The sequence below is a fragment of the Rosa chinensis genome, chromosome 6 (genome assembly GCF_002994745.2).
Source record: "Rosa chinensis cultivar Old Blush chromosome 6, RchiOBHm-V2, whole genome shotgun sequence".
Classification (NCBI taxonomy): Eukaryota; Viridiplantae; Streptophyta; class Magnoliopsida; order Rosales; family Rosaceae; genus Rosa; species Rosa chinensis.
Window position 1 is genome coordinate 65,553,061 of NC_037093.1, and position 13,399 is coordinate 65,566,459.

Genomic DNA, 13,399 nt, shown 5'->3' on the forward strand with positions numbered 1-13,399 from the left:
ATTGGATTGTTAATTAATTTCACTTGCAGACCTAGTACCAAGGATGCACGTAAGGGGGCGTGTTGGAGAGGAAAGATCTCACATTGGAAAAAGTGACAAATAAAATATAACTTTGGGTGGATCACACCCAATTGTACTGAGGCATTTTGTAATTAAAACTTAATACCTAACAGGTGGTTAAGTTGGGACAGTATCAGTACAATGGTGGGCCACAGGCCACATTTGTCGCTGTTTAACACTACCATCTGTGACTATGACTAAATAACAATGCTTGCTTGTCAAGTAGTTTCAAACCAAGTCCTCCTAATCTCCAAGGTTCCATTCTAAAAAAAAAAAAATCTCCAAGGTTCAAATCTACCTAGCTAGCTAGCTAGTAATCTACAAGTCTACAAGTTGCTTAATTTATACAAGTGCACAAAACTGTTGTAATTTGCAAGCTGTTGACAGATGGACTTGAATTAAAATAAAGAGACCCCTCAGTCCTTTAGACCAGAGAAGATCTAGATTTAGTCCTTTCACTAATACCTACCATCTGAATTCTATCCAAAAGGATTTGGTTGCAATCTATGAAATTTCTTGAGAGGTCGGTTTTGATGATTAAAAACTCTGTTTGTTTAAATTAAGGTTTTTCCATATTGAAATGTAAACCCTATCTCTATTTTTGCGAACTAAGCTAGGATTAGCTAAAGTTGAATAGGATAGATTTGGACTGGGTTTTGTAGGCTTATATAGTTAGATTGGAACCCTCAATTCTAAAAGCCCATTTTAGCTTCCCATGGCTGTCCTTAGTAGATTGGAACAGAGGACGAGTTCACTAAAGATCAATTTGGGCATACAGTTGCATTTGTTAGCTGCTTGTCACTTTGGGCATGGCATGGCTTTTTGTTGCCTCAGGACACAAGGTAAGAAATCAATCTGATTCGTATGTTTCGCTTAATGAGAAAATCGGCCAGAATCTACGGGATCAAAACTACGAGAGTTAAGGTATGATGGAAGTAGTTTCGGCTCAAAGTAGGCCTTACCTAACTCAATTAGTTAGAGCCAGGCATTTGCTCTTATTCATATTTTTCATGGTCAATGAAGTAATCTGTGTTCAGAGTTTATGTGTACAAACAAGTTTTGCAACTTTTTGGACACAAAAATAGTATCTGCAACCTTGATGGTAGATAAGCAGGTACCAACTTAATTCAAGCTAAAATAGGACTACATCTAGGTCTTTGAAACTTCCCACGAAAGAAAAATTCTTCTGCTCCCTCATATGGGAGCTTAATGAAGTCACTGCGAAAAAAAGAAGAATATACATGGAAATTCTATACATAGATATTGAATGGTAGATTAAACTAGTAGATGAACTTGTCCGGCTAAGGAAAAAGATCAAACCCTTAAACCCTTGTCAAGTTCAATCCATCACTGCCACTTAATATAGCCTCACCAATCTTCTAGTGCTCTCTTGCAACAGAGGCAATATCCTTTCATGATGCAGCACGAAAGACTTCACTGACCGGCATACAAGCACAAAGTGTTCCAAATCAAAGACACAAACTCTACAAAAGTGCAGAACAATAGAAACACTTATGACCAGAAAATGCACGAATACCAGCTGGAGTTATTCCACATCGAGTTAAGTCGAGGACCTCCAAGTCGGGGCAATTCTTAGCAAGAGCAACAATGGTGCGGTCCGACATTCTGGACAGCTCTTCCAAGCTCAAGTTCTTGAGGGTTGAAATAGCCGAGAGCGCGCCACCCCCAATGTCGGTGATCCTAAATTGCGAACAGCTTGCCAAATTAAGGTGCTTCAAGAATGCATTTGCCGCAAAAGCAAGACCCCATCATCAGTGATGTCGCGGTTGAAAGCAAGGACTAATGTCTAGAGGGCTTTTGAGCACGAAAAATTGAACCATGTGCCAGAGAACCCAATCCACGAACCGTAATCCGGTAACACTTGTCCAAATACAAATTCCTAATTGAACTCGAACACGCAATTGCTTCAAGGGCCTCGTCAGAGATATTTAAACAACCTCCCAAGTCCAAACATATGTCAAAATATGTGCCAACTTTATTAGCGAAATAGGTACAAGATCCGTAACGGACATTCTCCCTCCAAGCTTAACCTGGGACAGTTTTGGACACCGATTTGCAAGACCTGGTAGGCCTAAGCGTCAGAGACAAAGATCGAAAGACGTCGTTTTAAATTAAGGTTGAGGACCTCGATTTTGGGACATGTTTGGGCAATGAATATGAGATTGGTGTCGGTGACAGACTGATGTTTCGAATGCGACTAAATTTGGGAATGTAGGCAGCACCTGAGGAACACAATAGGGCCGGAGAAGACGAATGGATGATAGATTTAGACCCTCAACTCTCAACCACTGCCTGCAGACCACCGAAAACGATCTTCTATCAATTGGGTCGCTAAGCTTGTTGAGGATTAGGCCGAGTTCTTTGTCACAAAGAAAATAAATATGCCCTAGTATTTTTGCCACGCTCTCTCTGTTGTGATTAGGTACTAACAAGATATTAACTCAAGTCACTACGTTTAAGTCTTTGAAACGTCCAACCTGGATGAACTTCTTCTGCCCGGGAAAAAAAGAGAGGACTAAAATATGCAGCTCATATCAGTTGCCTTTGTCAACTAGAACTATCAACTATGTATGACTCTATGTAAGATGGGTATTTGGTTCAAGTAGGTCCTTGCCAACCCAACCAGCCACTTTCTGGGAGGGGAAATTGGGTCTAAACGTTTAAGAAAAAAATTGGATGCAAAACACACATACGCTTAGCTTAAATACCAGTGAATATGTTTACCAATTCGGTTCCCAAATAAGGCTGCAATGTACTCATTTTACTAAAACACTGGCTAAAATGCCCGGTTACTAAAATTTCAGGCAACGTTGGCAATCACGATTTCATTTAGGTACAAACAGTCAGAGCTGATTATCTCGCATGAGTCTTGTTACAGGCTCATATGGGCTGGATGAAGCTAAAACAAAAAAAGAATATACATTCCAACTCTACATGGAAAACCTGAAAGTACAGATACTGAAATTATAGATAAAACTAGATACTGAACAGAAATTGCAGCTAAACACTAATTTGTTTGAAAGATTTAACATGGATAAACTTCTCCGGCTGAAGTTCCAAAAGATGAAATTACTAGATGTGGAAAAATAAGGCGGAGATCAACCTAAGCTCTCACCAAGCTAAATCTGAAACCTCCACTATATTCTCCAGTAACCCACTTTTCACAAATCTTCCTGGTCCGCTTTCGCATCAGAGGCAATATCTGCTTTAGCGTTTTATGGTGCACCAGAAATCCAGAATAGACTTCAATGACCGGCAGCTAAGCACCAAGTGTTCCAAATCAGATGCGCCAACTTCACATAAGCGCAATACAATAGTTTGTAAGCAAGCGTGACCTGAAAATGCACGAATACCAGCTCCAGTTATTCCACAGTCACTTAAACCAACCATCTCCAAGTTGGGGCAATTCTGAGCTAGAGCAACAATGGTGCGGTCTGACACTTCGCCCAGCCTGCACAAGCTCAATTTTTTTAGGGTTAAAATGGCCGAGATTGCGACATCTCCAAGTGATCTCTGGTTGCGAACAGTCAGCCAAACTCAGGTGCCCCAAGCAATGCATTTTCTGCAAAGGCGAGATCCCAACATCAGTAATGCTGGTGATCCAATTAAGGATCAATGTCTAGAGGGTTTTTGAGATAGACCCATTTCCTAGAAAACCCAATCCGCGATCCGTAACCAGAAGACAGCATTCCAAATTCAAATAGCTAATCGAACTGGAAGACCCAATTGCTTCGAGGGCTTCGTCCGAGACCTTAATACAACCTCCCAAATCCAAATGTGTCAAGTTGTCTGCTACTCTGCTATACTTGTAAGGGAAATCAGTACGGAATCATTAATACTCCTTCTCCAATTTAACATAACCTTGGACAACTTTTGACACCCATTTGCTAATGTGAGTAGACCTACGCCTAAGAGACGGAAACATATATGACCAGTTAAATTAAGGTTGAGGACCTCAAGTTTGGCCCAAAAATTCCAGATCATCGTCCGTGATGGAGTGGGATGTCTCGAATTTGACTAAATTTGGGAATCTTGGGAGTACCTGACGGGGAAAATTGGGACCGAGAAGACGAAGTGATGATCGGTTTAGACTCTCCACTTTATACCATAGCTTGCAGACCTCCGAGAACGATTTCCGATCAGCCGGGTCGCTAACCTTGTTGACCATTAGTGCTGGTTCATCCTCACCCGGTGTGGGGGTAGTCAACAATTTTGACCCACCATCATGACCGTGAAACTTTGCCATAAGAACTCGAGTAATGACTGTCGTAAATGCAGTGACAATTACGGTTATTAACGCCACAATGAAGATGGCATTATGGAGGTGCGGTCGTAATAATGTGACATGATGGCGTTATTAAATAATGTCATCATACGGAGTGATGACGTTATTCCATAACGCGGAGTAATGGCGTTATTAACAATGCGGAGTAATGGTATAACGCCCAGTGATGACGTTATTCAATAACGCCGTAATGCGAAATGATGGCGTTATTGATGGCATTATTGAATAACGCGCAGTGATGACGTTATTCAATACTGCGGAGTTATGACAATAATGAGTACAGTTATCGATATTAAACACGACTTAAGGGGCAAGCTCTCCCTCACCTATAAATAGGGGGCATACTGACCAGGTAAGATATCGAATTCCAATTATCTCTACTCCACCATTAAGAAACGTACTGACTTAGGCATCAGAGGGCTTTCTGCAGGTACCCCCCCTTCTCCTCGAGCCGACCGTCAAACTCCAGGTCAGCGCTCGAGGGAAGCTTCTCGATTGTTCCCGGTCAGCTCCCGCTCCAGTCCACATTAATTGGTGAGTCAAACTCCTTAACAAAATTTTTCTTCACCAACAAGTGGCGCCGTCTGTGGGAAACACTTTTCCCTAAAAAGTGATAGCGGGAGCTGTGCCTGATGGAATCCCTTTTCTGTCGCTAAGGACTGGGAGCAACGAAGTCCAGCCCCTGAATGAGCCTCTCCCAAACTTGGTCGGTCATCTAAACTTGCCTCTAGTTGGCGAGGCACAACACTGGGACAAGAACTTGAACAACTTCGGAGGGAAAAGCAGGACCGTGAAGCTCGTCAACGGAGAAGGCTCGAACAAATCCTCCAGCTCGATAGCAACTCTTCAGATGACGAGCTCAGCGATGCCCGCCACAACCACAGGATAACCAACACGATAGCCGGTGGCACAGAAGGAACCTTGGTAGAGAGATTAAGTGGCACGCTGAATGATAATGGTGGTGTCGGGGCAGGACGCCACAAGCGACCACGCAATGAGGGGTGGCGAGAGAAAATGGAGAAGATGATCAAACAGTGCAAGCGCACTGGCCCCCGAGAGCTGGCAGCCGAGATCGCTAGTGATGTCGGAAAATCCCCATTCACTAACGACATCTTAAATGCGACAAAGCCCCGACGGTTCGCAACCCCCGTTTTCCAAAAATATGATGGGACCACCGACCCTGTAGACCACATCAAAGGATACAAACAACAGATGTCCATCGAGACAATGGATGGGAAGCTGATGTGTAAGCTTTTCCCATCAAGTCTCACGGGACCAGCCTCAGCTTGGTTCCAGGATCTCTAGCCTCAGTCAATCCCAGATTTCGACCCTTTGAGCAGGACATTCATCTCCCAATATTTCTGCAGCCGCAAACAAAAGAAGGACATGGCGACCTTATTCAACACCAAGCAAAAAGTAGGAGAGAAAATTGAGTATTTCTTCAAGAGATTCAGGGCAGAGATGATGTACATCAACTGTGACCCTCAATGCGCAGTAATCGCCTTCCGCGAAGGACTCTTCCCAGGTACACCCCTATATGAAAATCTATTGCGCAACCCGCCAAGAGACATGGATGATATTCTTATAAGGGTCGAGGGTGAAATCTGGGTCGAGGGGGCAAAAACCAGGTAACATAGACTGATGTTCTTTCTTTTCATGATCATTTCTTTGATTTTCACTTCCTTTTGTATTCGAAATGCATTTGTGGCCAGTGGCCAACATAAATAAAATATTATTTGCTTAAATCGTGTGATTTAATGGTAAACATTGCTCGCCGAACAAACAGGGATAGCTATAATCGAATCTCATTTCATAATAAATATATGAGGCCGGTGGCCTGAATGTAAGCGCGAGGCCGGTGGCCGAAATAATACACGAGGCCTGTGGCCGAAATATAAATGTAAGGCCGGTGGCCAAAGTGTATGTGTGCGGCCGATGGCCAAAAGGAATGTATGAGGCCGGTGGCCAAAATGTATGTGTGAGGCCGTTGGCCAAGAGGAATGTATGAGGCCGGTGGCCAAAGTAAATAAAATATATATTGTTTATTGGACTTAAAGGAAAATGGGGGCAACTTTGTGTCCCATACAAAAACTATTTCTTCACCTTGAAGGCAATCCATGAGTTCATCATATACGGTTTGATTTCGAACTCTTGTTGCTTTGAGTAAATTTGTGTTTTTTCATTGTTATTGAACTGTTCTTAAGCGCCGGTTCTTGGTAAGAACTACATTGATATATAGGCGACGGTCTTAAGCGCCGGTTCTTGGTAAGAACGACATTGATATATAGGCGACGTACTATTACTCTTCCTATGTTTTTGAGTACGCAGCAAAGAAAAACATGGGGGCAATATGAGGAGTACAAGGACTATCGATGAAGGAGAAGCAAGCCCTCGATAAGCCTTTAGTGAAGGAAAGATGTCTTCGACGAGGAGGGCCTTCATCAAAGGAAAAACACCATCAATGAGGAAGATCTCTTGACGAGGAAAGCTCGCAATAAAAGAAAAAACACCGTCAACGAAAAAAGCTCTCGACGACGAAAAGGCTCTTAGTAAGGAAAGCTCTTAGCGATGAACAATGCTATAAATGAGAAAAAATCTCTTTGCAAGGAAAAAGGCTCTCGACAAGGGAAAAAGCTATCGCTGAGGAGGTGAACTCTAGAGGATATGTAAATTCAAAAAGCAAAAAGCGTCACCTCATCGAGGTGTCATATCTTGTCGAGGTTCAAGGTGATAACCGCATCAAGGCTAGTAGGAGAAAGAGATCATACGGAGTTGAAAGAGGGAACCTTAGAGTTGGGCTCGGGTCGGGGTCGAGGTTGGGGCCAGATTTTAGAAATTTCCTCTTAGGACGAGTGTCCAAAGAGAAAATTTGGGGGCATTGTGGGGGTAGTCAACAATTTTGACCCACCATTATGACGGTGAAACTTTGCCATAAGAACTCGAGTAATGACTGTCGTAAATGCAGTGACAATTACGGTTATTAACGCCACAATGAAGATGGCGTTATGGAGGTGCGGTCGTAATGATGTGACATGATGGCGTTATTAAATAATGCCATAACACGGAGTGATGATGTTATTCCATAACGCGGAGTAATGGCGTTATTAACAACGCGGAGTAATGGTATAACGCCCAGTGATGACGTTATTCAATAACGCCGTAATGCGAAGTGATGGCGTTATTGATGGCATTATTGAATAACGCGCAGTGATGACGTTATTCAATACTGCGGAGTTATGGCAATAATGAGTACAGTTATCGATATTAAACATGACTTAAGGGGTAAGCTCTCCCTCACCTATAAATAGGGGGCATACTGACCAGGTAAGATATCGAATTCCAATTATCTCTACTCCACCATTAAGAAACGTACTAACTTAGGCATCAGAGGGCTTTCTGCAGGTACCCCCCCTTCTCCTCGAGCCGACCGTCAAACTCCAGGTCAACGCTCGAGGGAAGCTTCTCGATTGTTCCCGGTCAGCTCCCGCTCCAGTCCGCATGAATTGGTGAGTCAAACTCTTCAACGGAATTTTTCGACACCAACACCCAGCAAACAAATTCTCCCTAAATTTCTGGCCATTTTCTCTCTGCTTTGGTTTGCTACTCTCTTTGCTGAATGCCTGAACCAAAACCAACTGGATGCTCTCGGCCATATAGCGTCTGTCAAATGGGTTGGGCTAGACATAATCAGCCCAGATCTTCCTGGCCCAAATTTAATCTCGCACTATGAACTCAGCCCAGATGCTGTCCCATTCCCAACGTACATTTTGTATGCTCTTACTCATATTATATAATCATATCCATCAAGAAGTAATTTTCTGAAAACAATAGATAAACCGGGTAAACATTGCAATGAAAAAAAAAAAAAAAAAAAAAGTCGTCTTTATGCTATAATTTCATAGAAAACACATTTGATCGCTCGCTTTAGGTCCATAGAATCTTAAGACCAGCCTTGAGCAGGTTAATTTATGGAGGAAACGGGCAAGATAAAGCTCTCGAGTAACTTTGAGGCATGATTAATAAATACTTCTTTATATATAAATTTGAAGATTACTTCACAAAATGCGGTTTTAGTCCAAAAGCTTGGCACCTTTAACCAGGTTTGTCTGGATAGTGATTTGATTCTTGCAAAGGAGAAATATTGAGCTAACAATAGAGGAAGTGGGGCAAGTGTTCTTCTTAAGTGGTGAAACAAACTCCTTGGCTGGACTTCTGGAAAGGCATAGGAGCAAATGGAACAGTTCTTAGCTTTTCTTATGTTCCAGATTGGTGATTGTAGATTCCTTTTAAGATCAACAACGGTGTGCCCAACTATGGCAAAATATGTCGTAGCTTAAAATAATACAAAACCCTTTTACCCATAGGTTATGTAATCTATATTCTTCTTAATTGTTGCGTCTTCATTCAGTTTCATACAAGACCGGCAGAAATATTGTTCTCACTAGGCAACAATGTAACTACAGTCCCCATGTGGAACTAAATGAAGCCAACATATAAGGAGTATATAAATTGCAACCTCTACATGAAAACCTGTAAACAAGATATTGAACTGAAATTTCCAGGCTATAATAGTAGTACCTCTAAAGGTCTTTCAACGATTTAACACAGACAAGGAAAAAGATAAAAACTACAAGTTGTGGAAAAAAGAAGCAGCAGCAGAGCACAACCAAACTCTCACCAACCTTGCACAAGTTCAAGCCATCACCACTAATACATTGTCACAACTTTACTAGTTCTTTTTCCCAGCTGAGGCTTCATCTGAATTAAAGTCTCAGAATCCAGCACAACAGATTTCAGTGACGGGCATCCACGCACCAAGTGTTCCAAATTATGCCCACTAACATTACAGAACCGCAGAACAATAGATTGCAACAATTTGTGACTCGAAAATGCACGTATACCAACTCCAGTCAGTCTACAATCACTTAAATCAATAACTTCCAAGTTGAGGCAGTTCTCAGCGAGAGCAACAATGGTGCGGTCCGACACTTTTACCAGCGCAATCAAGCTTAATTTCTTGAGGGTTGAAATGGCCGAGATTGCCACACCTCCAGTGTCGGTGATCCTTCGGCCGCAATTGGCCAAATTAAGGTGTTCCAAGCAATGCATTCTCTGCAAATGCGATACCCCAACATCTGTAATCCCTTCACACCAAGCTAGGATCAATGTCTTGAGGGTTTTCGAACAAGACCCATTTGCAAGAAAACCCAATCCTTTATCCGTAATCTGACAACACCATTCCAAACTCAAATAACTAATCGAACTACAAAACCCAATAGCTTCAAGCGATTTGTCCGAGACCTCCAAACAACACCCCAAGTCCAAATACGTCAGATTTTTTGCCAAGTTTATTAGCGAAACAGATATCTGATCCGTAATAGAGCTTCTGCCTGTAAGTATAACCTTGGACAATTTCGGACACCCATTTGCCAGAGCCGGTAGACCTAAACATTTGAGACCAAGATCCCACGACGTGGTCACCAAATTAAGGTTGAGGACCTCGATTTTGGGACATGTCTGGGATATGAACTCGAGATCGGTGTCGGATATAGAGTTGGGTGTTTCGAAGGTGACTATGTTTGGGAACCTAGGCAGTGCCTGACGGAGAAAATCGGGTCGGAGAAGACGAATTGATGATCGGTTTAGACCCTCGACTCTAAGCCATTGTTTGCAGACCTGGGAGAAGGATTTTCTATCAGCTGGGTCGAGAAGCTTGGTGAGGATTAGGGCAAGTTCTTCGTCGCAAAGCAAAGAAACTTTCCCTAATTTTTTCGCCATTTTTCTCTCTGATTTGGTTTCCTACTCTGTTTGCTTGAACACCAAACTGGTCAAGTCACCGGTATTTCATCTTTCGGTGTGGTTACATATTATACCGACACGTAGTTTCCTTCTAATGCTTTGGGACACGTGTAGAAACATCTGTTTTTCACCATTTTTATTTTTCTAAAACTATGAATATATATATTTTTTTTTGTCGTGAAACTGATATTCGTAAAGCCAAAAGGTATATAGAGGCCCAAACAAATCTAAGGGCAGGCAATAAACCCTTCAAAGTCAGAAATTCATAAAAATTAAGACATGAGTAGGATAATAACTAAAAAACTATGAATATTGGTTTAATGTTTTTCTTTTGTTCCGAAAAAAAAAAAACCTAGTACTCTTTTTTATATTTAAAACAAACAAAAAAAAACCTTTTTCAATTTGAAACACAACATTCAGGCAAAAAAATAAAAAAGTTGAAACATAGTATGAAAGTTTTTTGAATAAAAAACTGATAAGTTCGGGTTACGAATTTGATATTCGTTATGTCACATATGAAAGTTTCAATGTGATTAAGTTTGAAAATCTTGATAGCTGACGGAGATATTTGGCTTGGAGAAGAAGAATCAATGATCGGTTTACGTCCTACACTCTCAGCCCTTGCTTGCAGACCTCAGAGAACGATTTTCTATCATCTAGGTCGCTAAGCTTGGTTCAGGATTAGGCCAAGTAGCTGTCCCATGTTCACACCCCTCGTAAATTTTGTCAAAACTCTCTTGATCCATTTGAATGTTTAGAGTTTACACTAGTATCTGATGCTTCAAGAGGTAATTTTCTAAAAGCATTGTGTTTCATGGAACACTGGCCAAGTAAAATGAACCTAAGGTGAAACAACATTAGAATAATGCAATCCAGAATTCAAATGCCTAATACGGTTCAAGTGCAATTCCAGAATGGGAATATGTATCAGCCTTATGTTCATCTGGATTTCTCTTATACTAAAACTCAAGAGTCCTCAAATCATATCTGGTAATGACCAGTTATTATCAGGCATGTGGAACTGCAGCACTAAAGTTTGCAAGCAAGATTTCATTCAGCCATTAATTTTTACGAAACATTTAGGCATACAAGCCTAATTGCGGTGTATAATACTATAATAATCCTAGGCAACTCCCACGTATGGAACTGCTTGGAGGCAAAACATATAAGAACATATGCTAATTGAACATGTACATGGAAAAACCTGTAAATGCAGATAATAATGGTCTTTGAAATTTCGAGGCCAAAAATAGTAGTACATGTAAAGGTCTTTGTGAAATATTTAACATGATGAACTTCTTCAGCTGATGAAAAACTTACTAGTTGTTGAGAACAGAAGCAACAAAGCAGCACCAAACTGTAGCGCACCTTTGCCAAGTTCAAGCCATCACCACCACCTCTATTTTAAGGAATAGGTTGGAAAAGCGCTACCCATCATCACGAGTCTTCTAGTGCTCTCTCGCATCAGGGGCAATATCTTGCTCAAACTCTCCTCACCATGCAGAAGTATAGACTTCAATGACGGGCATCCCAGCACCAAGTGTTCCAAATCAGATGCGCTAACTTGATGAAGACGATGCAAAACAATAGTTTCCAAGCACACATGACCCGAAAATGCACGAATACCAGCTCCAGTTAACAACCTACATTCACTTATATCAAGCACCTCCAAGTTGGGGCAATTCTGAGCCAGAGCAGCAACTGTGCGGTTGGACAGTTTGGCCAGCGCAGCCAAGTTCAATTTCTTAAGGGTCTTAATGGCCGAGATTGCGACACCCCCAATGTCAGTGATCTTATGCCTCGAACTGTTGGACAAATTCAGGTGCTCCAAGCATTGCATTTTCTGCAAACTTGAGACCCCAACATCAGTAATTCCCTTACACCAAGCTAGTATCAATGTCTTTAACGTTTTCGAGCAAGACCCATTTGCAAGAAAACCCAATCCCCGATCCGTAAAACCACACGACTCCAAATCTAAATAGCTAAGTGAACCACAACACCCAATTGCTTTGAGGGCTCTATCCGAGATGTTATAGCAACCTCCCAAATCCAAATGTGCCAAATTGGGTGCTAACTTTATGAGCGAAACAATTACGGGATCAGTAATAGACCTTCTCCTTTTAAGCAAGACCTTGGATAATTTTGGACATCTATTTGCTACCACCACTAGACCAAACCCCAAGAGACTGAAGGGTTTATGACCTGATGTAGTAAGGTCAATGGTCTCGAGTTGGGGGCATGTTTGGGCTAAGAATTCGACGTCAGCGTCGGTGACAGGCTCGGAGGTTTCGAATGTGAGTAAATTTGGGAATCTAGGGAGTACCTGACGGAGAAATTGGTGTCGGAGAAGACGGAGTGATGATCGGTGTAGAGCCTCGACTTGAAACCATTCCTTGCAGACCTGGGAGAAGGTTTTTCTGTCACCTGCGTCGCTGAGCTTGGTCAGGATTAGGCCAAGTTCTTCGTGACACAGCAAGGGAATTCTCCCCAATTCTTTTCCCATTTTTTTCTCTGAAACAGCGAGACTGACGACGACTTGCGTTGTAGTGAAAGATTGAAAGCTTGAGAATTGAGATGATGGGTGACGTTTCGTTTTCTGCGACATGTAGTTATCTATTTTTGGTCAGATGGGTTGGGCTAGGAATTTGATAAATATGCCTAGCCCGATATAGGGAGGTTTATTAAACAGGATTGGTTTGAAACTTTGAGGTTTAGGCAGAGCATATGTTCAAATTAAGATGGCCATGATTAGAAACATGCATATCAAGGGCACCAAAACCAAAAGAAATGGCATTCGTGGATGATGTTTGAAAGCAGGATTTCATTTAGGCATTTTTACAAAGAGTTAGAGCTCATCCAATCCAGGGAACCATCGTTAAACATTGGTCGTTAAGGCATATTCTCAAAATACCGATATATTTACAGCTGTGGCAATAGGCGCGTGATTAACATCCCTTTGTTTGAGACAGTTCGCATACAAGACTAATTCGGGTGTCTAAGAAGAGGTCAATGAAAGATTTAACGTAGAAGCCTCATTCCAAACCCCATTCCAGATCACCATTGTTGTTGTTGTTAGTTTGGAGCCGAGTTAAGTAAGGCTCAGCCTGATTATGCAGGAAAGATTGGTTTCTGGCTTGAGTAGGGGCCTTTCTAACTAAACATTAAGGCTGAAACAAATTGAAGCAAGATTACGGGCAATTTAGCCTACACTACAACTGCAATTTTCAGTTAGCA

The 13,399-nt window shown here is 41.8% G+C and overlaps 2 protein-coding genes across 2 annotated transcripts; both read right to left on the minus strand.

Annotated features, from left to right (window-relative positions):
* Window positions 1-9,073: 9,073 nt before the first annotated feature.
* LOC112171777 (F-box/LRR-repeat protein 7) lies at window positions 9,074-10,144 on the minus strand. Its single transcript, XM_024308908.1, has one exon. The coding sequence runs from the start codon at window positions 10,142-10,144 to the stop codon at window positions 9,074-9,076; it is 1,071 nt and encodes a 356-aa protein (XP_024164676.1).
* A 1,420-nt stretch (window positions 10,145-11,564) lies between these two features.
* On the minus strand, window positions 11,565-12,668 carry LOC112171778 (F-box/LRR-repeat protein 3). Its single transcript, XM_024308909.1, has one exon. The coding sequence runs from the start codon at window positions 12,666-12,668 to the stop codon at window positions 11,565-11,567; it is 1,104 nt and encodes a 367-aa protein (XP_024164677.1).
* Between the last annotated feature and the right edge of the window lie 731 nt (window positions 12,669-13,399).

What these genes read in the sequence shown, in the direction of transcription:
- LOC112171777 (XM_024308908.1), bottom strand. Translation starts at nt 10,144, where the DNA reads ATGGCGAAAAAATTAGGGAAAGTTTCTTTGCTTTGCGACGAAGAACTT.
- LOC112171778 (XM_024308909.1), bottom strand. Translation starts at nt 12,668, where the DNA reads ATGGGAAAAGAATTGGGGAGAATTCCCTTGCTGTGTCACGAAGAACTT.